Source organism: Excalfactoria chinensis, chromosome 5, assembly GCF_039878825.1.
Source record: "Excalfactoria chinensis isolate bCotChi1 chromosome 5, bCotChi1.hap2, whole genome shotgun sequence".
Classification (NCBI taxonomy): domain Eukaryota; kingdom Metazoa; phylum Chordata; class Aves; order Galliformes; family Phasianidae; genus Excalfactoria; species Excalfactoria chinensis.
Window position 1 is genome coordinate 49,287,203 of NC_092829.1, and position 27,253 is coordinate 49,314,455.

The 27,253-nt window shown below is 39.3% G+C and overlaps 1 protein-coding gene across 1 annotated transcript; it reads right to left on the reverse strand.

Moving 5' to 3' along the window:
- Positions 1-2,614: 2,614 nt before the first annotated feature.
- Positions 2,615-17,156, reverse strand: OVCH2 (ovochymase 2). Its single transcript, XM_072338662.1, is given in 23 exon segments — positions 2,615-2,637; positions 2,760-2,807; positions 2,810-2,834; positions 3,073-3,240; positions 3,590-3,741; positions 4,152-4,347; positions 4,876-4,945; positions 6,290-6,476; positions 7,763-7,843; positions 8,257-8,388; positions 9,209-9,302; positions 9,667-9,797; positions 10,064-10,204; positions 10,609-10,742; positions 10,847-10,937; positions 11,941-11,964; positions 12,811-13,006; positions 13,694-13,845; positions 14,286-14,381; positions 14,596-14,807; positions 15,066-15,157; positions 15,931-16,040; positions 17,066-17,156. Coding segments are annotated over 23 exon segments (2,646 nt in total).
- Positions 17,157-27,253: the final 10,097 nt, after the last annotated feature.

Sequence of the window (27,253 nt, forward strand, 5' to 3'; positions counted from 1 at the left end):
ATTAACCCAATTGAAAGCATAGCTTTTAGTTTCTTCAATCAGATTGCATTTGTGCCACAAAACAGTTCACATTTCTTCTAATGATATAAGATCCTTGCAGCTTTCAATAGCCTAGGGAGGTACAACAGAAGCAAAATGAGGTTACTTGAGAAGCCACACTAACAGCAATGCAAAGGGCTGGCATCGTGCAGCCAAGTAAAAGCAAGTACCATAACAATCAAATCAAATGTAGTATGTTGGGGCTCCTGACACACACAAGGCATTTTAAGCCATGTTAGCCCTGCACTTACCCAGGTATCCGTTGCATTCACTAGGAGTGCTGCTGATTCCACCTGCAGTTCCCCCTCACTGCTTCTTCTTAGTTTGGGGCTGGCTCTTCTCTTCTCTTCTCTTCTCTTCTCTTCTCTTCTCTTCTCTTCTCTTCTCTTCTCTTCTCTTCTCTTCTCTTCTCTTCTCTTCTCTTCTCTTCTCTTCTCTTTTCTTCTCTTTTCTTTTCTTCCCTTCCCTTCCCTTCCCTTCCCTTCCCTTCCCTTCCCTTCCCTTCCCTTCCCTTCCCTTCCCTTCCCTTCCCTTCCCTTCCCTTCCCTTCCCTTCCCTTCTCTTTTTTTACCTGATAATTTGTTGTATTTATTTAATAAGCAGAGCAACAAACAAACAACTTTCCAGGTACTTTAAGTCCCCCTGTTCCCAATGAGTAAAACAGAACCATGCCCAAGAGATGAGGCACCCCGTCTCCTGGCACAGTTGCACTGATACCATCAGCAAACAGCAGCTCCACCTAGAACCAAGTGATAACAAACTTCCATTATGAGAAACCACAAAGGCTATTTTCCCTCCATTCCTTTTCAGGAGTCCCTCCCAGGAGCTCAGAGATGGAACAAGCACACTCTGTCAATAACACAGCTATGCCACCATGCAGTATTTTCATTCTTGTGGCCCTCCCCTTGGACGTGCTCCATGAGGTCCATATCTCTCCTGTACTGAGGGCTCTGCATCCGGACACAACATGTTTTGCCATTGGTGTCAGCAGAGACAAGACGTCTCACTTTCTAGTTATTTTCCAGGCCACTGAGTCAAAGGATTATACTCATATCACCTATTATACTATCATACTGATCTAGTTTCTAAACGCTACAGCTGTGCACAGCACAGCCTGCAAATCTAATTGGAGCCTGTCCTCACAATTTCTAGTGCAAGCAGCCATTTGGGCATTAAACAAATTGCTGTTTACAAGCAGATGTGCTCACTTTGCAGCCTGTGAATTGCACAGAGCCTCTTTGATTATACAGATAGATTAATTGGGATATTTGTCAGTTACTGCGTACTGCCAGAGGCTGCTGGCCTGGAGCACCTGCTTTTTTTGAACACCTCTGTTTGAATAACAAGCAAATTGTTAGAATAGGAAGTTTTCTTATCCAGAAAAACCGATGTCACTTTTTAATCAAAACAGCAACTTTTCTTCAGTACAGAAATTTGGCACAGAGCATAGCAACATCACACTATAAACATTCAGCAGGTCATTGAGGCTTCCTTTGGACTTCTGTCAACATTTCCATTGCTAACCAAGATTAAGAGACCCAAAATAACATATAACTGATTTAAAACACTAAAAGCGGGACCAGATCAAGTATGAGAAGCAGACTCACTGTGCCCCAGGTTATTGAAAAGCTGTGGATCATTGAGATGAGTATTTGCACCAAGCACAGCCCTTACTGTGTAGAATTCCCTACATTCAAAACAAGTCATTGAAGGCCCAGGAAATGCCTTTCACTGGAATTCTAATCTAACAAGATGGGTAAATCATGTACAGTCTTGCACACAAGGTAATACATGGGGATTCACATCCGTGGATGATTCCACTGGGTAGGGTAGGCAGACTAGAAGCTGCTGATGCAGGTCACCCGGGCTCTCCCACTGAACCTTCCTTACATCTCAAAAGCTCAAGCAGTGTTGAACACAGTTACGTCTACTCTGCATTTGGTGGCAGCTTTGCAAGTATCAAAATCCTTTCGGTGCAATTGCATGTAGAAAAATTGTTACACAAACAGGCAAATAATGTAGTCAAATCATTCTAATAATAGATACATAAATCAGGCTTGCAAGGACCATTATTTGTGCATATTAAGATAGTATTTTCCAAACAATTTGATTGATTTACACGACTAATCACTAGACAGTGCTCTTTTGATCCTTAAAGATGTACTGCCACCACTGACGCCCCCTCAGAGCCAGAGCTAACACTCTCATTGACCTTATGGAAAAATAACTGACTTCAGTTGTTTAACATACATGCTTATTTTGCATTGATTTTCGTTTTCTCCAGTGCTGCATTTGAGTGCGTGCTTAACATACGGCATGTGGTAACCTACCCTTCCCTCTAGTACAGACTGACCATGTCAGAAACCTCCAAGTAACTTCTGTATATCCCAAGGACACACAGGTTAAGGTTGAAGTCTCAGTTCAGGGAAACAAGCAGTAAATTAATCAAGGTAAGTATCAGCTACTCTATCATCTCTTCAGCAGTCACAAACTGATACGCTCTCACCACATTTTGCTTTTAGTGACATTTGGAAGTGCTCTACAGTGTAGTCCATCAGAACGGCTCTTCTGACAGTTACACCATGAAAATGGGCAGATCTACAAAAAGAAAAAAGCAAACAACAACAGCAACAAAAAACAGGATAAAATTTGCAAAGATCATCAGCCAGTAAACTTATCAGAGTGGACTCCTTGTCACGTGTCATTTCACACCTCCTCACCTTTGCTAGCCTTAAGAAACCTGGCAGCAAAGCAGCAGTAATGAAAATCATAGAATGATTTTCATAGAAAAGCCCCATTCATCAGAAGGAGAAACACAAAGGCATGAATAGCAATACATAATACAGTAAAGTTTTCAGAAGTGACTACTGATTTAGATTCATCTGCTTCTGAGCACGCTTTACACAGCTTAGATTTCAGGGAGTGCTAGACACACCAAGCATAAAAATGGTATCCTCAAATTAAATAATGATCGCCTCTAAGTATTTAGCAATGGCCAAAAGATTCACTTGTTTGTTTGTTTCTATACATACCGCTACTGTTAATGCTCTGCTTGATCCAGTCCACAAAAACACCAACATTTGTGTATAGTCCTGGGTAGCTCTTTCTTCCGCAGCCCAAGCCCCAGCTAGTGATGCCATGAAGGGTGTAATATCCTGAGCCATCTTCTGAAGGACAGACTAATGGGCCGCCAGAATCACCCTGCACAAGGACAAAGGAACGTGATTATCATCTAAAAGCACTCTTTATGTTTTTAAAAGACAAGTCTGGCAACAATAGGTCTAAGTTGCTCACGTGTTTAGCCAGTGTGTCAAAATGCATAAAGCTATTTGCCGTAATGTGATTTGGTACTGGGATGCACTCTCCTGTCCTGCTTTCAGCTGAGGCAGTTAATAGAACAGTGCTGTTTGTTTCTTGCTGAAGGACAGCTGCAGGCTGGATGTACCTGACCTACAGCCTGTTTGCAAGAAAACAGCTCATAGTGAGCTTTCAATACTCCTCCTTTGCAGAACCCATCTGGCTGTACCCTAAGTATCAGAAAGCCACTTACTGTGCACGAATCCTTGCCTTCTTCCAGAGGGAACCCAGCACAAATCATCCTCTGAGTCACTCTACTGGGAAGATTTATGTAATAGGTCTGACATGCTTCAAGAATCAAGATGGGAACTTCCAGCTGATGCAACTTTTTACTCTTTTCTCTATCTTGAAATAAAAGACATCTTAGAAACTGGCAGAGGCAATAATTAATGATACAATGCCTGCCTCACCTTTTATCACAAAGAATGATAAATATCTCCTAGTCCCCTAGTGTTTTTCTTCTAGCACAGCAGAACTGTGCTCCTCTATGCATCTCTAGATTTTATACAGTATGATTATTTTAAGGCTTCCAGAAAACAGCTTGACTCTTCTCCTTTTCATATGGTCTAAATCTAAACTGATTGCTTTACTTCTACTCATTTTCATGCAAGATTATCTGAGCTCACGTAAGTGAAAGCTTTTCAACATATCAGTTCTCCAGGAATCAAAAGGATAGATAGAATTCATGTTGCAAGACGGAATAAACCATAAAATACAACCACAGCTCAACCCTCAAAATGGCAAAGACTACATACCTTCTTCCTGTGCTCCCCATCCTGTGATAATGCATACACTGGAGGGCTGAACCACTTCTTCCTTTGCAGGGAGGCACACGGGATGCACATAGTGGTTGAATTCTAAGGGCTCAGCCAGTTGCAGTAAAGCAATGTCAGAGTCCATAGTGGTCTTGTTAAAGCTGGGATGTATAACATACTGCTTCACTGATCTTTTCTAGGAGAGCAGGGACATTGACATTTGCTCAATGACTTGGGAATTAAAGCCTTTGGTTTTATGAATTTTCAGGATATATGCAAGGTGCTTGAGGAGAAAGAAACATCTAAAAGCAGCTGTTGAAGTTACCAACTTCCTTACGTTAACATGTCAAGATTATGACTCTCAGATATGAATCAGGGAATGTGCAGGAAACTCCATTCAGCAAGCGTAGGAAGAGGGTGGTTGTGGAAAAGCATTAGCCCAGTCTGAATAAACTGGGAAAGTGTGCCCTTATTACTTCTATCTTTGTAATAGAGACAGTACACTCTTCACTCAAGCCAAGGTTTAGATTTCGTTACTGATGAACACACAGGTCTGTGTTGATACAAGTTCTCTTGCAGTCACATAAAAACTGGTGTGCAAGTGCCGACTAAGACCAGCATTCAGGCTGGAAGATTGTTGCATCATAAGCAGTCTGAGAGGTGCATTTACATTAAACATAATTTTGCAAGATTGATTTATATTATTAAGCTGAACATAAGGTACCTGTCTGTATTCTTGCTCTGTAAGATCATGAATTCCTGTGACCACCATCCACAAGTCTCTGTATAGTTCCCTCAAAAAAAAAAAGGGGGGGGAATGATTAAATGCATTCTCAGGCGGTTACAACAACAATTCTTGAACACAAGGCTCATAATCTCCCCCATCCAAAACAAATTTGAAATGCCTACATTTTCCTGGGCCAACACTGCCTGAAGACCCCACTCCCATGAAAATCTACAGAAATCTTCTCCCTGACTTCAAGAGAGCAAGAAACAGTCTCATGATGAGGCCATGGCATCCCTCAAACAGTGAACTAAAAGAAAGATCATATTTATAAAGGCTAAGGCTGTCTGTTGCTGAACTCAAGGCCTCCACATCGTGGTCTGCGTCATTCCAGGGATGGTGCTGGTCTCTATCATAAAGGAAAAAATGGGTAACATGAAAAGCACAATTACTCATGTCATCAAATGATATGAACAAATGCGACAGAAATATTTCATCCTCTCTTTTCTCAACCAAACTCTCTCATACCCTGAAAGCCTGTCATAACTCCCTGATGAAATCACATTAAGCCACATAGGCAAATTCTGATGTGATTGCAACATGCAATAGAGAAATCCTCCATACTATGGCTCTAAAAGCCATACTTTCAACATAGTACAATAATGCTCCTGATATAAAACTTTGCAAACTGATCTTTAGAAACTTAAAAGCCAAAGTCCATATTTCAAACCAGCATTTTCACTTCAAGTTCCAACAAAAATATACAGATCTGAGCATTTTTGACACTGGGGGCTTTTGAAATTTTACCCTCATTCAGTAATTGCAACTTATTTAGAAAACTGAATCAGAACACTGAATTATCATCAATCCTGGGAGGATTTAAAAAGGACTTAAGACCCAAGGTATATGAACTTTAAATTAATGTATTTATGATTCATTTAAAACTGGAAAACAGCAAGTTCAGCCTATGAGAAGAATGATCAGTTTGCATTTTAGAAAGTATTTTCAAGAATCTAAATGTCACACAGAGTACCTTCTTGGCTTCTGTCCATATAGACAGAAAAACATCCATGTGATCTGAACTAACAGATAATAGCTTCCTAATTAAAAAATAGCATCAGCTCCGGGCACAAAAGCCTCCTCTGTGTCCTCCTAAAATCTAGAGGAAACAATGCTCTGTAAATGACCCAGAGAGAAGTTATCCAAGAAGCGTCCTAACATATATTCTGTAAACTGATCTGAATGAAAACCAAGGCTTCAGAAGTAGGTTATTTCTTAAGTAGCCGCTCTAAACCTAGTACATGCATGTGGAGCAAAAGAATCCTGTGCCAGTCTCCCTGGGCAGAAACATTGCCCTGCAGAGATTCACTGTGCAATGCAGACATTCCCAGAAGAATCAGCCAAGTGTACTTACTTAGAATTAAAGCAGTGAGCAGCTGTGACAACCCATTCTTTGGCAATAACTGCTCCTCCACAGATATGTTGATCTGAAATTTGTATGCTGACCTGCCAAGGCCATGAGTGTGGTACAGCCTCTTCACCTCCAACTATCCTACTGAAGATGAACCTCGGTTGATTTGAAGGCATTCCGCAAACATCATCTGAAAAAGAAAAGATTAATGTCTCAAGAAGTTTTTTAGAGGTTAAGATCGGTGAGGCAAAAAACAGCTCATTTAAGAGTCGCCCTATAATTTACAGACTTCTCCCCCTCACCCCGCAATGCTTTTTTCTACATCTTCCAAATTCTCTCCTTGGAAATTATCCGTATGTTTAGAAACAGCACAAGGAGGTGCTTTTTGCCAAAGGTGAGAGCCAATGAGCTGAAAGCAACCTGTGGCACTTCAGAAGTTTTAGTCTCAGATCTACAATGAACACACACTCATTCCATTTTTTTATAAACTACTAGAGGCAAGAAAAAAAAAAATTTATAATGATGGTTATAAGTTCCAACTACCCTGCATTCCTTGCAATCATCTTCCACAAAGCAGCATGTAAACTGACTTATGGGCTGAAATCATAGAATCATAGAATCATAGAACTACTCAGGTTGGAAAAGACCTTGAAGATCATCAAGTCCAACCACAGCCTAACCAGTACCCCATCTCTAAAGAAAAACAAAACCACTCTGCTAAATCATATCCCTGAGTACCACATCCAAACGGCTCTTAAACACATCCAGGGATGGCGATTCAACCACCTCCCTGGGGAGCCTATTCCAGTACCTAACTACCCTTTCTGTAAAGAAGTTCTTCCTAATATCCAACCTGAACTTGCCCTGGCGCAACTTAAGGCCGTTTCCCCTTGTCCTGTCACTTGTCACTAGTAAGAGACCTGCCCCACTCTCACTGTAAGAACCTTTCAGGTACTGAAAAAATAGGTTCTGTCATTTGAAAGCTAAAACATAGAAATGTTAATAGTCATCTTTTTTTTTTTTTTTTTTTTTTTTTTTTCCTTGGCATGAAAATGAATCACAGAATGGCCTGGTTTGAAAAGGACCACAATGATCTTTGAGTTTCAACCCCCTGCTATTTGCAGGGTCACCAACCAGCAGACCAGGCTGCCCAGAGCCACATCCAGCCTGGCCTTGAATGCCTGCAGGGATGGGGCATCCACAGCCTCCTTGGGCAACCTGTTCCAGTGCATCACCACCCTCTGTGTGAAAAACTTCTTCCTAATATCTAACCTAAGCCTCCCATCTCAGTTTAAAACCATTGCCCCTTGTCCTGTCAATAGAATCATAAAAAAACAAAACAAAACAAAACAAAACAAAACACCTTGGGACAATGCAGACAGCAGCCCTGAAACATTTGGATAAAACAACATCTAAGTTGTAGTCCTAGAGGTACTCCACATTCCCATGAAGAAATAAGAATTCAGGTTGACTAACCTGTCGTAACCTGTATTTCGTCTTCAGTCATATCCGTGTTTTCAAATACTTCTACACTAGCAGAATCCGAAGTATCTAAATCTAGCAAATGAAAACAGCAAATGTGTTAGCAGGCTGTCCTGAATAATATTTTTTAATTACAAAATCATTTTTATTTCTTTTATAATCATTTCTGTGGAAGGAATAGATTTGTACCCGAGGGATCTATGTTATTACATCTTCACGTGGTAGTAAAGAACTATTTAAAATGTACCAGAACACTTTTATAGAATAAAAACCCCTGAGGTTTTGGGGGAGTTCCATTGTTTCTCTTTACCCACTCAACAGGTCTTCTGTTTGATCCCTCAAAAGGTTCACAATGAAGATTTTTTCACTGAAGCAATCCATTAGGGGAGAATCTCATAGAGCAAAATCATTCTGTATATCACTATTCACTGCAGAGCCCTTTATGCTGCCCTAGCGAGGCAGTCTCCCAAGTTACAGAATTATTTTACCTGTAACATGAACAAAAGTGATTGTAGCTCTGAATCCTTCAAAGGACTCGGTTTCATCAGAGTGAAAGACAACCAGCATCATGGAAGAGGAGCTTAGAACAGGCGCTGGTAGGACAAATCCACATGATTTAGCTAAAAATGAGAAAGCAAAGGTTCTCAGCAGATTAAAATGTAGTTTTTCATATTTACCTATTTTAACAGTGCATAGTACACATTTTGTGCATTCCAGTTGTTACATGAGAGGGTAAAACAAACCCAAAACTATGCACAAGAGAGGACCAGATAAGCCAACGAAGGCTGAATAAGTGTTCTAATATTTCTGTCAGTTTGCTCAGTAATTATCTCATATGAACAAGGAGACTCTTGGCATTATTTCACAAGATATTATGGCAGCACTCATAACCATAGGTTGCCATTGCATGTAGATAAAATTGGAAACTTGGGTTTCCTTGTCAGCACTGAAACACTAACGTCTACCAGTGCTAACCTCAGTATCAGTATCAGACTTGACTGGGACAGGTCTTTCCTTCTTTTGATGTAAACCAAAGGAATCTCCAGCTAGGCATTAAGTATCGTGTGAACACTCAGCTTGAGTGAAAAATTGGATAGCAAAAGGGAGAACTCTCAGGTGCTTTCTGTTCTGCCTGGCATCATTACTATAAAAACAAATAACTGCCTTATGCCTCCCCAATCTATTATTTTTTTTTAATAGACATGAATTCAGACAGCATTTCATATAGGATTTAAATATGTACTACTGTTGTTAGATGACTTTTTGTCTCCATAAGAGGAACAGAACCAACACAAGCAAGTACTTCCAAGGTACTGAAAGTAGTACCTACAGCAACACCTGAGACTATGGAGGTAAATTTCAGTTTACACCATAAAAGAAGGCTACTGAAATTCATAGAAGTAATAGGCCCCCAAAGTATGACAAAATTAAAAGCCAAACCAATTTCCTCCTCTTTTCCCACATCTTCATACACAGTAACAGCATCATAAGTGCAATCTTCACTCTCTTCTACTTCAAAAGACTGGTATGTGAGCTTTAAAAAAAAGAAGAAAAGAAAAGAAAGCAAGAAAAAGAAAAAAGTGAACCTTGTTGAATTCACAAATCAAAATCCAAAGCTCTTTAATTTTCTCAAGGATTCTCTTAGTCTGATCTCACATCACATTAAATTTGCTAGAAGAAAGCTTAATGATAAAATTTAAACCAAGAAATCCTATTTTACTATAACCCAAGGGAGAATTCAAAACTTATCTGCCTTTTGGGATAGAAAGGGATTTCTCTCAACTGCCCAATACATTCAAGCTTATGTTGCCAGATCTTGCTCATCTTAAGCTGCACATTTTCTCATCAACTAAACAGTGTCCACTTTCATTCCACAAACACAAAGGCACTCACTATACCTTGATTACATGGTCCTCTGGTGCACAAATAATCCACTGACATTCTGCCAGATTGCTGTAGTGCTCTGGATAGTGCATACTTTGCAACACTCCTTCTTCAAAAATGACAGCTAAGGACTCACAGCCAGAATCTTGAAATCCAGAGGGAAAAAAAAAAACAAAACAAAAAAACAAAAAAAGAAGCACCTCTTAAAACCATTCACACGCACAAAAGGAAAAAAAGAAACCCAGAAAAGCTCTTGTGGTGCTTTCAGAGAAATAGGAAAACAGCAGCAAGCCAAATCCTTCTGCAAGAAAAACACAACAAAATTTGTTCCCGGTAGAAGAGCCTTGAACCTCGTTCATTATGCGATCCACTTAGGCAAAAACACAGAAGCTTTTTCTGAGTTAGACTTACCAGGAAGAATACCTGGTGAAAGAGCTTTATAAGTCATAGAAAAGCCAGTTCCATAATCCTTGCTGTCAGAAACAAATTTCAGCCTTATATTGTTGGACCCAATCAAAACAGGTAATGGAAGATCTCCTCCACAGAATTTCCCTGAAACAACATTTCAGAGGCCAATCACTGTTTAAAGCCTTCAGTCATCTGAGAAAACTCTGCTGTACAATTTTTAGCACTTGCTTACAAAAATTTATAGCTCAAAAAGAAATTGTCTTTCTATTCCTCCCTATTATCTATTAATCTGTTAGCTCAGATAAAAGATGCGCATTTAAAATCCTTGACATCAGCAATTCATTTGCTGACACAGTTCCCCAACAGGAATTTTTCCATTCTTTTCCCCCTTCCAATCTCTCATCTTCCAGCTTAAACCATGTCACAACGAATTCTATCGTGAAAACGTGAGTAAAATATCAACTCACATGTTCTCTGTGTTCAATTGCTGTTAGACTGAAAGGATACACGCTAACATTATTTTACAGAACAAAAGGACAGCAACTCACCAACAAGCCTGTTGTCTTTTGAATAGACTGATAAAGAATCATAGTCACAAAATGTTTCTGGCTCTATATCGAAGTGGGAAAAATGAAGCAATATATAATTCCCTTCTGGTACAAGCAGAGTCCATACACACAATCTGTAATGATAAATTTGCTCCCATTCACAAAACTGCAAGATAAAACAACAACAACCCAGGTAGCAGAAGGAGATTGTGGGGACGTCTGTGTTTGGTGTACTCACTGATGGTTCTGATAGAACTGTTTGGAACTTCCAGGAAAATTTAATTCTCCTTCAGTGTCTGGGAGTTTGCCATCCTGAACACTACAAAATGCTGCGTTGTAGAGTTAGAACAAGAAGAATCAGGTTTGACACATAAACAATCCTCTGTTACGCCAAACATCTACAGGATATTGTGAGACTTAAGACGGCTCGTCTGTACCTTGTTTCAGATGGCAGAATGATGTCTTCCCTCTCTTCTACTTGAAATTGCAGCAAGTCACTTTTAAAGCACATAATTTGGAGGAAAAAAGCAAGCTCTGCCAGTACCCTATCAAATTTTAGTGTAAAAACAGTGGTGCTTGCTAATCACCTTAAAGAAAGTATTTGTCAAATGATGATTTGGGTATCAGAATTTTTCAGAGAAGAAAAACACATACCTCAGGACATAAGCATTGCTTCTACTGCTAGAAACTACAAGTATGCGTAAAAATGCCTTTTCTTTGCCTTTCCTTCTCCTTGCCAAGGAAAGCCAGCAAGACGTTTATCAAAAACAAACACACACAGAGTCCAAATATAACCCCAACTGTAAAATAAATGATATTCAGGAATAGAATGAAAACAATTGGGCTTCTTTGTTTCTACATTCCATTCACAGAAACAGACACCAGTAAGTATATAATAAGTAAACAGATTCATCACAGATGAGCAGAAACTATGATCAATTTACCTGATATTTTCTGTGTAGAATCTGTACTTTCATACACAGAACCAACATCATTAATAAGATTTCATGCAATGCTTGAGGTTCTGTTCTACATTTTTCCATTTATTCTATTTGCATTTAAAGAAATTAACACCTTATACACATCTGTCTTAAGGGAAATTCCTTTTTGAAGCCACCTGCGCATATGAACAATAGAAAGTTGTTTACTTTTACTAAGAAAATTGTTTACTGAGTAGAAAAGAACCCTGTGTATTTAAAGCATGGATTTTAAAGTGTGTTAATAAGTCATGCTATAAATATGTCTTTTTCTTCACAGATGACGTTTGAGATTACTTGAGAAAGCTGGTTAGACTCTAATGCAGATACAACATGCTGAAAAAGTACTACTCACGTGTGGAACTTTTCATTTTCAGATCTAATGAAGAGGGACAGGGAGGGGAGTGAAAAAAAGGATGTGTTATTACAGTTACATATTCACAATGTAGGCTTTATTTTTAACAGTGTGGAATAGTAGGGTTTATACAGCTAGCACTGATGCAGGTTTGAATTCTTGAGGACACATTGCCTGCTGTGAACTATGATTGGAATCAAAACTGCATGTTTAGGCAAAGCTGACTTCAGAATAACCAATTCTAGAGAAGATACATCTAGAATTAATAATGCATTGATAGGCCTCTCAGTCTGAGCAGCATTCTTTCTGTACATACCTGTTGAATAAATACTACACATCTCAAGATAGGGTAGCAGAATCCAGCTACCACCTTATTACCAGGGGCACAGAGATGCTAAGCATGACAGCAGTAACAGTCAAGATTCTTCACACCAGTGCAGCAGTGTAAAGAAGCGGGCAGTGAAACCCAGCATAATGCAGCTGAGAACTACGGGCCTGCTTCATTTACCAAATTGCTTTTGCTGCTCACTGGAGCCAATAATCTTTAGTTACTATAATAATTTTGGTTGTTTTTTTTTTTTTTCCTGAAAACTCAGTGATCCATTACTGTAAATTCATATAGAAAAGACATTGCACTTCTCTCTTATTTTTCTTTAACTGAAAACATACCTTTCAGAAGCTAAACCCTATTGATTTTTATTGGACATTACAAAGGTCCTGTATTTTTTTTTCCTAATCATCAGTTGAAGCTAGTTTCTAGTGGGAGAAATATTAGTACTATATCTTGAACAAGATAAAATTAAATGAAGTATGATTATGAGACAGAAAAGTGACAGAGGTGAGGGAGAAATTTTTGTAAAGACTTAATACCAGCACTCATATTTTCTTGAATCCAGGAAAGCACAGCACTGAGGTCTGTGAATATTCCAGGAGACCCTCTTTCGTAATGTTTCTTCATCTCATTACCCCTCCAGCCACGAGCGCATCCCATCCCCCAGGAAATCACGCCAGCAAGAATCCAGGCACCGTGCTTACGTCGGCACAAGAGAGGACCCCCAGAGTCTCCCTGTAAGAACCCAAAACTCACAGGTCACAAAAGTGCACATGTCTCACTGAGCTAGCCTTGAAGAGTTTATTGAGTTGTCTTTTGTAGTGTAGTGACAAACCTGCCTCATGGGGAGTAGTCATTTGGAAGAAAAAAGAAACAGAAAAAAAAAAAAGAACAAAAAAAAAATTAAAAGAAAAAAAAAAGACTTTCCCTTTAATTGTTTTTTAGTTGGGATTGCAGTGATAGGAGAGATGAATTCATTCACTTTGGTGAATATATGCTGTGTTTCAGCATGACAAAAGGGAGCAAGGAGGCTGTTTGTTTGTTTTGCCACTTTACAATTTTCCCAAGTAAAGGAACCACCATTTTTTTTCTTGTTCTCCAAGGCATTATTTTCTAACTTCCTCCATAATACGCTTGGAACATTTGTTAATCAGTGTTTATCAAATGCTTTGAAGCTAAAAAGCCCTAAACATTACAGCACTGGGATACATTGCGAAGTTGCTGTCAGGAACCTGTCATGCAATTCACACAATAATTAACATAGATTTGTGGAATTAAATGCATTCTGCCATACAGACCCTTTTAAAGAATTCACACAGCAAAACAGAATACACAAATTACAGTATATTTATGCACATGAGCACTTGGAAACTTGAGCTTCTGAGAAACATTTCAAGTTCAAAGGCCTCCTGTTCAACTGACCTGACAGGCATCTCTTCCTCCATCTGGAAATCCAGCACACAGTACCGTGTCACCTTGGATGGGCTTCTTTAAAGTTGACAATGCTCTTGAACATTCCATACTATTTAGAATTGGTAGATTGACTTCATATAAAACCTGAGGGAGCGCTCCATCTGAAACAAAAAAAAAGCTGTTCAAAATGAAATGCTGAGTGGTGAACTTTCAATGACAATGCTGCTACACATAGAAAAACATGCTGAAAACTTGCTCTGTGTCTTCCTATGGCTATGAACATGTTTTGATAAACATACAGTTTTGTACATATAAGCAGTTTTACTTGAATAAATTTCAAAGCATCTCCAACATAATATACAGGTCCATATATTTTTGTGATCAATTTGAAATAATTCACAGATAGATGAAGCCAGCAGAGATTCCATTTTAAGACTGCAGTCTTATTCTCAGTTGACAGTTACTTCTGCAAGCTCTTAGCTTCAGAAATAAACACTGCTTCAGTTCATTGCCCATTTTAAGAAAAGGAAGAACACAGGAACGAAGGACTGACAAAAACACTGTGGAACCAGAATGTCAAACAACAATTCCAGTAACTTACTCTCTCTTAGACGGCCCCAGCCACAAGCAGTGCAGATATGTCCTGCTTCAAATTTTTCACCTGGATCAGGAAGACATGCTGGCAAAACTGCTGAGCCTGCCATACATGAAATTTATTGATGGCTATTTCAAAGAGCATCATCATAAAACAAACAAACAAACAAAAGCAACAAAAATCCTGTGTTTTATCTCTCCCTTCTTTAAAAGTAAAAAGGAATCATTTTTACGGCATCTAAAAAATTCATCTAATGTTTGATAATTTATCAGTGCTGCCGCTTCTTTATTTTAGCCATAAATAAATACTGTCTTACTGAAGTTGAAGGTTCCATCCAGCTTAAGAAGGGCTATGTCGTAGTTCATCGGCCTTCGGGGGTCAAAGTTTGGATGTTTAATGATATATTTAACAGGGAGTGTCTGCTCTCCATTCTCCCTGATTCTTAAGTCGTGCTCTCCTGCAGTGACACTCAAATACCTGAGTAGGTTCCTGTAAGAATTGCAAAATAAATAAACAAAACAAAAAAACCTCAGCTATAGTGATACAATATTTCTACCTACAATTTCAAAGTCAGTCTCTATCCAGCTTGAAAGGCTATCTATTCTTATTTTTTGAATGTTCAAAAATGTTCTTTTCCCCCTTTCTGATAAAGCACGGAAAATACTGGTTACAAATGAAAGAGCAGCATCCGTGAGTAATCTCCAGAAAAAGATGCTATGTTTTACATGCTTTTACAATCAGTGTTTTTCTGCACCTGCAGCCGGTCCTGAAAGATCACATCCATACCTGTCTGAGACACAGTGAGCTGCCGTGACCACCCACTGAGCAGAAACAATGGTGCCTCCGCAGAAATGCTTTTCTCTTCGTTTCAAGGAAACCTGTTTCACATAAAGACGACATGTTACATACACAAGATCTTTGTATCTGCCCTGGCTGCGCTTGAGGGAAAAAGGACAGAGTTATGTATGCTGGTGTTCTTTAAAGATTCACATAGCTAAGGTTCATGCAGTACTTCAGTCAACAGATTTTCATGGCATTCTTATGTTCCTTGAGCATAAGTGATCCTAAATTTGCTGTTCCCCTTGGTTGTGACTTCATACCTGGATAAAAGCAACATGCATATAATAAATACCAATTCAATGAATTATTCAAGGTTGTGTGAAGGTTACTGGTAAGTAGAGAATTGTTCCTTTGAAGGTCACTGGGCAAACCAGAGCATGAGAGTGTCTTTGACATCTATACCACAGTCTTTGTCCAGTTCATTATAAAGCTTAAAACACCAAGCACCACAGGGCATCCCATCTTCCAAACAGCAAGTCTGTGATCCTAGACAGTGGTTGGTGTGCTGGGGTGTTCTTCAATTTCTGAGCAGTTTCACCCATGTCTCTTTACACAGACTAATCTAAACACACTCTTTTCAGAACTAATAATAAAATAACAAACGGTAAGCAAAGGTTTATCATAGAGCATAACAGATCTATATCCTCTCTGTCTCCTTCCTGAGTTTCATAAAAACTCGAGCAGAGCTTAATGGTACATTCTAAGTGCAAATAAGTACAAAGAATAATGGTTTTCTTTTTTTCTCATCTCTGTAAAAACGAAGACAGACATACTTTGTTCTGAAGATAAAACCATATTTGCTTATGCAAACCTGCCATGGATGTGAGCCTTGTTTCACCTGGTTCCCCCCAACAATCCGGGTGAAAAGGTTAAAGTAACTCCATGGTTTTGTCTCATGAACTTTCTGCCCGCACTTTGGATCTGAGGGGTAAAACAGGAAGAAGAAGCAATGATTTAATCTAGATTTAATTTTTCCCACTTTTGAGTAAAATACAATTGGAAGGCACAGCCTGAAACATAGGTCAGGTGCAGTGCCTCTACCAGGGCAAGAACCACATTTTATAATGAGCTGCCCAGACTAAGTTTACACTGGGACAGTCACTGCACTGCCATGTGTAAATACAAAATGAGGAAAGAAAAAGAGATTTAGCTTGTACCCCTAAACATTTGGTCCTGGGTATAAAGATGGGGAAAAAAATAAAATCATCATGGGTTGGATGAGAAATCTCTATGTAAGCTGCATCAGTTTCACCTGTATGGAACTGTAATGAAGCAAGAGAATATTGCTGGACAGAAAGGTACATGTTGGGCTGCTGAGATGAGCAGCGTATTAGAATGCTTTAGATACCACATCTGTATTGACAGTTTTGCAGAACTTAGGAAATCAATCTGCAAATCTAAAATGGAAGCATAAAAACAGCCCTTTCTTTGCTAGTTTGCAATAGATCAGTAGTTCTTCACAAAGGAAAGGGAACAATTGCAACCAATAACTGTGCCAAACATACGTATATTCTGGATCTTGAGACCTAAGACAATGTAAGAGAAGACTCACATTTTGTTTGGAGCCCACAGGTAAGTAACTTGCTAAGTTAGAACCTTCATTAATCTGTTCCAAATTTGAGAGTACTTAATTTAGTTCTTTACAATTAATACTTATTTTACTGATTCTGAATCATCAAGAAATCAGTCAGAAGTTGCTTGAAAATTACTCATTAAAAGCTAACATTATGTCACAGACTTGGAACGGAACAAAACCAAAGAATCAAAACCAGACAAGTTGTTCTAAAGCTACATTGTACCTCATCTACCAGCACTCAGGATCAAAATCCCAGTGGGTGAAACTAGTGCAGCTTCTTTATGTCAGCAGTCACCGCTGTCACTGCCTATGAACAAAACCTTTAGCATGCAGAAAGTACTTAGAGCTAGATGTGAAATTTTGATCCTACCTTTCTGAAGAATGTATGGTACAGCACGGGACTCTGTAATACAAACAACCCCTATCAGGAGTAACAGCAGCTCACTGGAAGTAATGCACATCTTGGGGTGCTAAGTGACAGTCTGAAAACAAGGAGAGTTTTTATAGCAAAAAAGGAAGCCCAAGTATTGCACCACGGGAGAGCATCAACTAATTGAAGTTACTCATTAATCCAGCCATAAAGCACTTAACAAGTAAGTTTTTCAAATGTAACGGAGCATGATTCTTTCATAAGACTTGGTTCATTACAGAAGTCTTTGCTGTAAAATACCAGCTGAAAGTCACCCCACCCCAGCCCCCAAACTAGTTTTTGTTTGGTTTTATTTCAAGCAAAGTTGACAGAACCAGAAGCAGACGCTGCATGCTCTGCTAGCAACACTTAACCAGGCTGATCTAAACACAGAAGCAGAACACACTTGAACAAAGGATCAGCTGATATCAGTTGCCCCAACAATTTCTACAGCTCCTGAAGAGACAATACTTTATATTTCCTGCATGCTTTATATTTAGCCAGTTTCAGAGTCCTGAGTAACAACACAACAAGAGATTGTAATTTTGTTGAGAGTACTCTGTGTTGTATGAGACAAAGATAGCTCTCTGCATCACAGCATGGCTCTTTTTTCTTCAGGGAAGCAGTGTTTCTCATTTTTAAAAAGCAATTAAGGAGGACAGGGCTCAGCTTTTAAAAAGTACTTCAGTATTGCTGCAGTCGACAGTAGCAGTTCCAAGTCACTTGAATGGCTAAGTTGTATTTTAATTAATAAATTAAATGCAAGTCTCCTAGAAGGCTGTCTGAATCCTAACTAAAGAACAAACTAGCAGCTATATCACGAGATTTCAAAACAACAAACCATAAGATAACTTACCTTGTGAATTCACCACTTAAAAGTTTTGTCTCATCAGCTTTAAAACAGGATAACAGAAACCAGCTTTTATCCTGAATATGCAAATTCATAAGAAGCAACTGAATACAAACCCTGCCATGGAAAACATTGCTGTTATTTCTTCTTATATAAACGTGCAAAACTTCTTAAGACTGAAGTTTTCCTACTGGTCCTGCAGAGGCATTTAATTCTGCAGCTTCTGAAACCTGCATCACCAACATCATTTCAGACAGACAAGATCAGCGGTCATCACAAAAACTTTGGAAGCTGCTTTCCTTCATTAATTCCTTTGTGTTTTGCAGGGACAAAACAAAAGCCTCAAATCCACAATATCAGTTCTGCATACTGCAGAGATCTCTGATTACCCACCACAGTGACATCCCTTGGAATTATGCCATCCAACAGGACAATGTCAAAAAAAAAGAAGATAAAATCTCAGCAGTGATGCTGTGCAAACAACACCTGTCAGATTATTGGGAAGAAATACAAACATCTGGTCCACTGGCAAACTCAGAAACAATCATCTCATTTCAAATTTATGGCAGAGAGGCAACACTTACTGTGCAGCAGCCCACGAGATCAGGAAGAAGAAGCACAGAACAGCATGTTCTGTACAACCTGTCTCTTGTCTGGGATGACAAAACAGGAATACAGGCTCTCTTGTTTAACTATTCTTTGTTCTTCTCATTTTATTCCTCTTAACCTTTCTCCCTCTGAAGCTATCTTCATACAGTATGCAAAGAGGCAACACTGAGTTACCTATTTCTCTCTCTAGCTTGCTTCTGTTGCTCCTAAAAGTCACAGCTTTGGCAAGCAGCACTGCCAGCATCACTCCTGAAACAAAGGCAAAGGTCAAATCCTACGACAATCCCCATCCACCCACCAGCTCCGAATCCCAGCGTAGAGCTGGCCTCATCCTGTTAGCATCCCGTATCTTTGCACATAGCTTTTTTCCAAAAATAATTCCCCCTATTTCTATCCATGGGAATTACAACAGAGCACAATAACACTATTTGGTAGAGCAAATTCACCTACAAAACACTGTTTTTCAACATAGTCACCACCATTAGCTATACATTTTTGCCAGTGATGAACGCAAGCCTGCATGCCACACTTGTAAAAATCTGTACCCCTGGAAGTGACCCATCATCATCATCACCACTGTTGAAACACCCAATGGGCCACTGTGCTCACATCCACTGGTCGGTCTCTACAAACATCGGGTAAGTGTTGATAAATGTCAATAGGGGACTTTTTTTTTTTTCCTGCATGGAGGAATTTAGTTCCACACCTTTGCTTCATCCACACTTCCATGTCAGATGCCATTTTGCCAGTGTCCCTCTGCTGCCATCTCTCACACAGCAACATGTAACAGAATACTATTGCAAAAGTTCACCCTCTACTGCCATACCACCAGCATCCGCCTCTGATATCATGGGCCAACACAGTAAAATAGGAGGCATTACTTTCAGAGGAACCCTCATAACTGAACAACTTAAGGACCCCTACGCCCTTTCAGTTAAGGTTATTGGAACACTGACACGACCAGACTGAATAATGTGCTTCTAAGGTTCACTGATCTTACAAACTTGTTACAAGGCCACTGCTAGAAAACTAGAAAACCTGTTTATTCAATAAATTAATAGTTTTGTATCTTGAAAAAACATAACTGATGAAATATTACGCTTTATAAATGCTTTCATAAAATACATTTATGAATCCAGTAGTTCCTGGGAAGTGGAAGTCCAACGAAAGTAGATTTAGCTGTAATTTAGTTTTAATAGGGATTAAATGTATTTAAGTTTTGATAGTTTTATATTATATTAATTTCCGTTCTGAAACAAATTTATTTTACACCAGTTTAGATCTACTGTATTCCAATTACCTGATACAAATTACATCTCATTCTGATGTAACAAGACAATCCAGCTTAACTCTCATAATCCCATTACTGCCTGGCATTTCTGTAAAACAACAGGCATTTAATATGCATACAAAAGACCCTGAAAAGAATAATTAAAAAAAAAATCAATTTTATTATAATTACAAACAAACAAATCGCACATAAGCGCACACACACTGAGAATGATTATGTTTGCTTGTTTCAGACTAAGGCTTCATCTTATTTCACAGACCAATGTATGGGAAAGCTGAAGGCATTCCCTCCTTGAAATCCTCTATTCCCAGAATTAAACCATTAACTAATTCAGGCGCTGACAAACATATTTCCCTCTCTACAAGTACAGCCTCATCTTGGGAGTACCACGCCATTCTGTCCCATTACACTTCCAGTTTCTGTGGTTGGCATTTGTGTACTTTTTGACAGGCAAAACTCATTTGATAAATTAATTTGACCTCTTGCTTAATACAAACAACAACCTCATCTCAACATTCCCACATCAATCATGGAGCTTCTAGCCAGGCTATTTTTTTATAGTTTATGATTACAGCAAGGCTTGGCAAACATTGTTAAAAGCAGCAGCAAATTAAATCTTGCTCCAAAATGCTCACAATGCTATCGAATAATTTTCCAGAAAGATTCGTACCCGTGGTTTTTCAGTTGTTAGGACATGTTTGGGAAGCCAAATTTTGGCTGAAAATTAAGGAAATTAATACTTCAAAAATGGCCAGAGACAAAAGTTTTGCCTAAGATTATTCTGAATTTAGTGGATGCCAATTTATTAATAAAAACAGTGCTAATGACTGATTGCTGCTATACCAGTGACAAGCGGTAACTGCTGAAAATGCAAAGCAAATACTTGACAAGTGATCCAAATTTAACATGTCTTCCATATTCCTTGTAGGTCCATGGCTGCTTTACACTAAAACAAGTGTAGGCTGCTACCAAAAGGGCGGCTGCACCAGTCTCCAATGAAAGCATTTGTTGCTGCTCTTGCATTTGTGCTAGTCCCAGATCTGGTCAAGCTGTGTGGAGAGCTAAATATTAATCTTTATTCATGCACTTATATTTCCTTTTATAGCTGGACTGGTTTCTTGGTCAAAACTATTATTCAAAAATTAAATGCTTGTACCAATGCAATGAAGAATGAATGCATGCACTAGACACATCTGCCCATTTCTTTCCATTGCTCTCTCCACTTACAATTTAAAATACCCAAACCAGACAGGAAACTGGGTTTTGTTATGACTTTTTATCTGGTTCTGGATAGCAATTGAACCTCAGCTAAACAGCCAGCAATATTAACTACCACACCCTGGGAATTACAAAGCACTTTTTCTTAAGGTGTGAAGATCCTTGAAAGAATATGGCATCATAATAATTGTATAGCAGGATAACAGAAAAGGTAGTCACCCTGTATCTCCATAGCTCAAAGAGGATTGTTACTACCACCCCTGCACTATTTACACCCACTCCTTCCCCTCCCAAATATTACTCAATCTGATATATCAGATTCTCTCAGACTTAGTGCTTTAAGCAAATCCTCCCACACTGCCACTGTGTGCCCATTAGAGCTTTCAGCGCGACTGAAAGAGACAGTGTTCTTGCCTTACAGAGAGACATTTAGTTCAGCTTTATTGCTTCTAATTAACTAAAACAAGAACTCATAGGGAGCAAAGGTTTGCTTTAAATATTGTTTTTAACTTTACTTTTACTACACCCTCCTAAATTCTTAAGCCGATCTGTCAGGGCACAAAACAAACTGTACAATATCAAGTACTTTCAAAGCTCAAGTGCTCAGCAGAATAGAAGCCCACAGAAATTCCCCAAGACTTCTTTCCCCAGGTCATTTGATCGCTGCATACAACCATTTCCCACACAAAGACAGAGTGCAGATTTGAAAGAGAAATGCATTAAGCTCTACTTCCTTAGGCAAAGCAAAGCAGAATAGTTGCTATATTAGACAAAAGCAATTGGAAGCCAAGAACCAAAGGAAACCATACCTGCTAGCATTTTCCTACTTTTCACAATAGCTTGGCTTTTCCTGCTCTTAAAGCTCAGCAGTACACAAGCATCATAGACGTAGGCCCAGTTATTTGTATCTGCAGTGGATAATACTGTGAAATACATTTTTGCTTAGAAGCTAAGCCTTCTTACTGGTAGTGGCTTTATCTTTCAAAGTAAATGAACAATGTCAACAAATGTAGTAGTAGTGGGGGCTAAAAAAGGCACAATGTATTAAGATAAAGGCCTAAGCTTTCTTTGGATAAGATCCAGTATTTCACCAATAGCAAAATTGATTAACTGGGAAAGGATAAAAGAAGAGAAACAGAACAAGACTGAGCTTAGTTTACTGCATGCAGATGCAAAACTTGCAATATCTCAAACATTGCCATACATACTAAGCAAGTCAGTGAGGGTCAGAGTATCCTGGTTGCTTGGCTCCCAAACCTATGGCATCCCCTCAGGAATGTTTTGTTGCTAATGAAACAGTCCAAGCACAGCAGGAGATCCTCAATATAACCATAAATAAAACAAGCACAGGAATACTAAGGCATTCATTTCACACAATTGTACTGCCTTACCCTGAGCCAACATACCAGCTATTACTGGTTTTGCTCTGCAGATCTCCAGGATCTATATTTAGCCCCTTCTCACTCTCATTACATCCAGGAAAATAAAGACTGAAACACAATAAATGTGAGCTCACGAGGCTTTGTACTAGTTAGTCATTATCAAGACAAAGGGCAGACGGTGGTTGTTCTCCCCACTCAGCAGGCATGTCAACAATATGAGAAATACGGTTGATGCTAGAAAAACAGGCCCTCCATTCCCACCAGCTGCCTCAGCTGGTCTGCACTGTTTTGCACACATACAATAATAAATTCCATCCATCCCCCCCTCAGTCTTACCACAGTCCACTGCTGTGACTGCATGCATAAAGATGAGCCTTTGCACAGCTCCTACTGCAAGACAAGTACATCTGTTAATGAGCACACTTTTATACCATACAATGCTTTGAGGACAGCTGAAATGATGCTAGTGCCATTTAGCATGATTTAGCAGAAAAAAATATCCAAGCAGGCTTTGTATATCAGGTGACAGACTTTTTCTAAATATACAATTTATTCTTTCAGCACAACCAATGACTTAGAACGCTTCCCAGTATAATTAATTAAGCCACTTAAGTATGTTGATACGTATACATATGTGACTCGAGATTTATAATTTGTTCCCTTGCATTCTCTTGACAAGAATCACTGGTTTGCATGTATAATCAACACCTTGTAGAAATACTCAACTATACATGGATCAACTCTCTTTGTTCACTGCTTCTGTCATGTTTGGGCCTGATACTGGACACATGGATTTACAAGGTCTAAATATTCATTCTGACTATTTCTATGACGGCTTTAGCATTTTATCATGAAACACAAACAATTTTAGAACATAAGAGCCTGAGGACAACATTGCTTTATGACTGCATAATTTTTATATACCTGATCCTATAAAGAAGGCATACACTGATAATTAACAGGTGCAATAGCTCTTCATTTGCAAAAAGAAGATATATAACCTCTTCTCTGGCAGTGGTTTGAAGCAAATCAACAAGACAACTATCCCTGCTTTCAGTTTTAGCTGCTCTTACCCTATGTAAACTTTTGCTTGCAAGCTCATGCTATATTTTTTCTTCTACTGAGGCTCAAAACGCCATAATGGAGCAAGGTATAAAGGGAGAATTAGCTACATAATTACACCAAATAAACTCTGCATCTCTATTACTTTGATGCATGACAGAAGCACAGTCCAAAATTTACTTAACTTTTAGACAGTGAAGTGAATGCAGATTTTAACATTTGATTTTAGCATGTGGGAGAAACATTTAACTTAGCACAACAGTAAGATATAGGCTCAAAACATATTAATGCTTCATCTAATTGCTGTTTGACTGTGATGAATTATTGTATATTTTCTAAGAAATATACTAGATAAACATGTAGTGCATTAGTAAGAATATACTGCTATTGCAGTATCTGTACTTCATATCACGTCAGCAGGACAGACTCCTGGTTAAGTTCAGCACTGGTCATTCAAAACTCTGGGTATCATTTCTGTAAAAACACAGAGATGGAACCAAATCCAAATGGCAGGAGGTCAGAAAAGAATTGATTGTCAAAGTAGCTTAAAACAGCAGAAGGAAGCTCTGATCATCATGTTTTCTCTGGGTCAGTCAGCAGCTTCCCCCATTGCAAAAAGTAACACGTAACCGTGGTGTATTTGCTTTTGTTCCAGCTTGGTTGCCATTATTACACAGATGGTTATTTTTATTTTAGACTCAGTATAAAATTTGATCAGTATAGGAAGAACAATAGAACAGGCTGACAGCCTTCAGCTCCACTTAGACCGAGAAGTCCATTCAGAAGAGATTTGAGAGCCATGAAATCAGCACACCCAGAAAACTCCTCATTTGGAGCCAGAGCTGTAGGAAGGTAAATTTGAAAATGTCAGGGGTGATTTCCAGGCTGAAGTCTGTGTAGAGCATCCCCCCCCGCACACACCTCTTTGTTTTTATGGCGGTGAGGCTTTCAAAAAAAAAAAAAAAAAAGAAAAAAAGAAAGAAAGAAAGGGAAAAAAAAAAAAAAAGGAAAAAAAAGAAAAAAAAAGAGAAAAGAAAAAAAAAAGAAAAAAAAAAGAGAAACAGAAAAAAAAAAGGGAAAAAAAAACAAAAAACAAAAAACAAAAAACAAAAAAAGCCAGAGAAGTCTACAACACAGCCAAAATCAGAGGTTCGGATTTCAGTATCAGAGGTATGTACTGTTTTCAGCTCTGCCACAAGATGGCAGTGCAACACCATGGTTTGTTTTCAGCTCTGCCACATAATGGCAGTGCAACACCTTTTTTTTTGTTTGTTTGTTTTCAGTTCTGCCACAAGATGGCAGTGCAACACCATTATTTGTTTTTAGCTCTGCATCATAATGGCAGTGCAACACCATCCTTTGTTTTCAGTTCTGCCACAAGATGGCAGTGCAACACCATGGTTTGTTTTCAGCTCTGCATCATAATGGCAGTACAACAACATCGTTTGTTTTCAGCTCTGCCACAAGATGGCAGTGCAACACCATGGTTTGTTTTCAGTTCTGCCACAAGATGGCAGTGCAACACCATGGTTTGTTTTCAGCTCTGCATCATAATGGCAGTGCAACACCATCCTTTGTCTTCAGTTCTGCCACAAGATGGCAGTGCAACACCATGGTTTGTTTTTAGCTCTGCATCATAATGGCAGTACAACAACATCGTTTGTTTTCAGCTCTGCCACAAGATGGCAGTGCAACACCATGGTTTGTTTTCAGTTCTGTCACAAGATGGCAGTGCAACACCATGGTTTGTTTTCAGTTCTGCCACAAGATGGCAGTGCAACACCATGGTTTGTTTTCAGTTCTGTCACAAGATGGCAGTGCAACACCATCTTTTTTGTTTTCAGCCCTGCATCAGAATGGCAGTGCAACACCATCGTTTGTCTTCAGTTCTGTCACAAGATGGCAGTGCAACACCATGGTTTGTTTTCAGCTCTGCATCATAATGGCAGTGCAACACCATCGTTTGTTCTCAGTTCTGTCACAAGATGGCAGTGCAACACCATGGTTTGTTTTCAGCTCTGCATCATAATGGCAGTGCAACACCATCGTTTGTTCTCAGTTCTGTCACAAGATGGCAGTGCAACACCATGGTTTGTTTTTAGCTCTGCATCATAATGGCAGTGCAACACCATCGTTTGTTTTCAGTTCTGCCACAAGATGGCAGTGCAACACCATCGTTTGTTCTCAGTTCTGTCACAAGATGGCAGTGCAACACCATGGTTTGTTTTCAGCTCTGCATCATAATGGCAGTGCAACACCATCGTTTGTTCTCAGTTCTGTCACAAGATGGCAGTGCAACACCATGGTTTGTTTTTAGCTCTGCATCATAATGGCAGTGCAACACCATCGTTTGTTTTCAGTTCTGCCACAAGATGGCAGTGCAACACCATGGTTTGTTTTTAGCTCTGCATCATAATGGCAGTGCAACACCATGGTTTGTTTTCAGCTCTGCCACAAGACAGTACGACACAACTGTTTGTTTTCAGCTCTACCACAAGATGGCAGTGCAACACCATTTTTGTTAGAGGTAGTTGAATTGCAAATTGCCTGTTACAGCAAACGTAGAACAGAATTATCTGTAGATAAAGTTTCCCTTGTGCACTCTTATTGATCAGAGACCAAAAATCCAGCTCATAAACCTCTTAAACAGGCTTTAAAAGAATGTTTTAAACTGCTTTTTTAAGAAAAATCTACTTTCATGATGGCAGAAAAAAGGACTTTCAGGAAAATGAAGATGTTTGCAATATCATCTAACTATAAGAAACCATAACAGTGCACAATCAACAGAGCTTTTGCCCTTTGATTTTAATATGCCTTTTTCAGTCTAGCTTATTCTATATGCTAACTGCAAGGGGCAGTAATTGCAAACTCTTCTCCCCTTCCCACTCATCTAAGCAGCATCCACCCCGTACACTGATACAACATATTCTGAGTTTCCTGGAACTGTTAAACTGAAGCTAGTTTAGGAATAATATACCTGTTTTCCCACTTCTGTATCTAGCCTTCTACTCCAAGAAGGCAAGAATTACCCAGCTGCTTCTATCACTACAACCACATATAGTATTTTCTGCCAGAGGGTACTCACTGCTTAGCTTCTGTCAACTAGCAATGAAATGAATAGTTCTCCTCTTCAGTGAAACATGCAAAGTACGTCCCGCTATCAGGAGGCAGCACAGGGGGATTTTTAAAAAGATAGGGGAAGTATAAACGTGTACCTATTCAGGACACTAGTTGCAGGGGTTCCTTGGGAGTCCTGCCTCAGGGGTAAAGGGGTCCAAGAAGCCTGGATGCTCCTCAAGACAGAAATCTTAAAGGCACAAGAACAGGTTGTCCCTGAATGCCACAAGGTGAGCTGCAGGGGAAGAAGACCGGTGTGGATGAACCAGGATCTATTGTTGAGACTCCGGAAGAAAAAGTCTATGTCCTCTGGGAAGTAGGGACAAGCTACCTGGGGAGGCTACAAGGAGATTGCTAAGGAATGCAGGGAGCAAATCATCTTGGATGAGAGCACACAGCATGTGCGTGGCATCCAGGGGATCAGGCCTAGTCAACGTGGATTCATGAAAGGCAGGTCGTGCTTAACCAGTCTCATCTCCTTCTACAATTGGGTGACCAGGCTGGTAGATGAGGGTAAGTCAGTTGATGTATTCTACCTAGACTTCTGCAAAGCCTTTGACACAGTTCTCACAGTATCCTCCTGAGGAAACTGGCCGCCCGTGGCCTAGACAGGTATACCC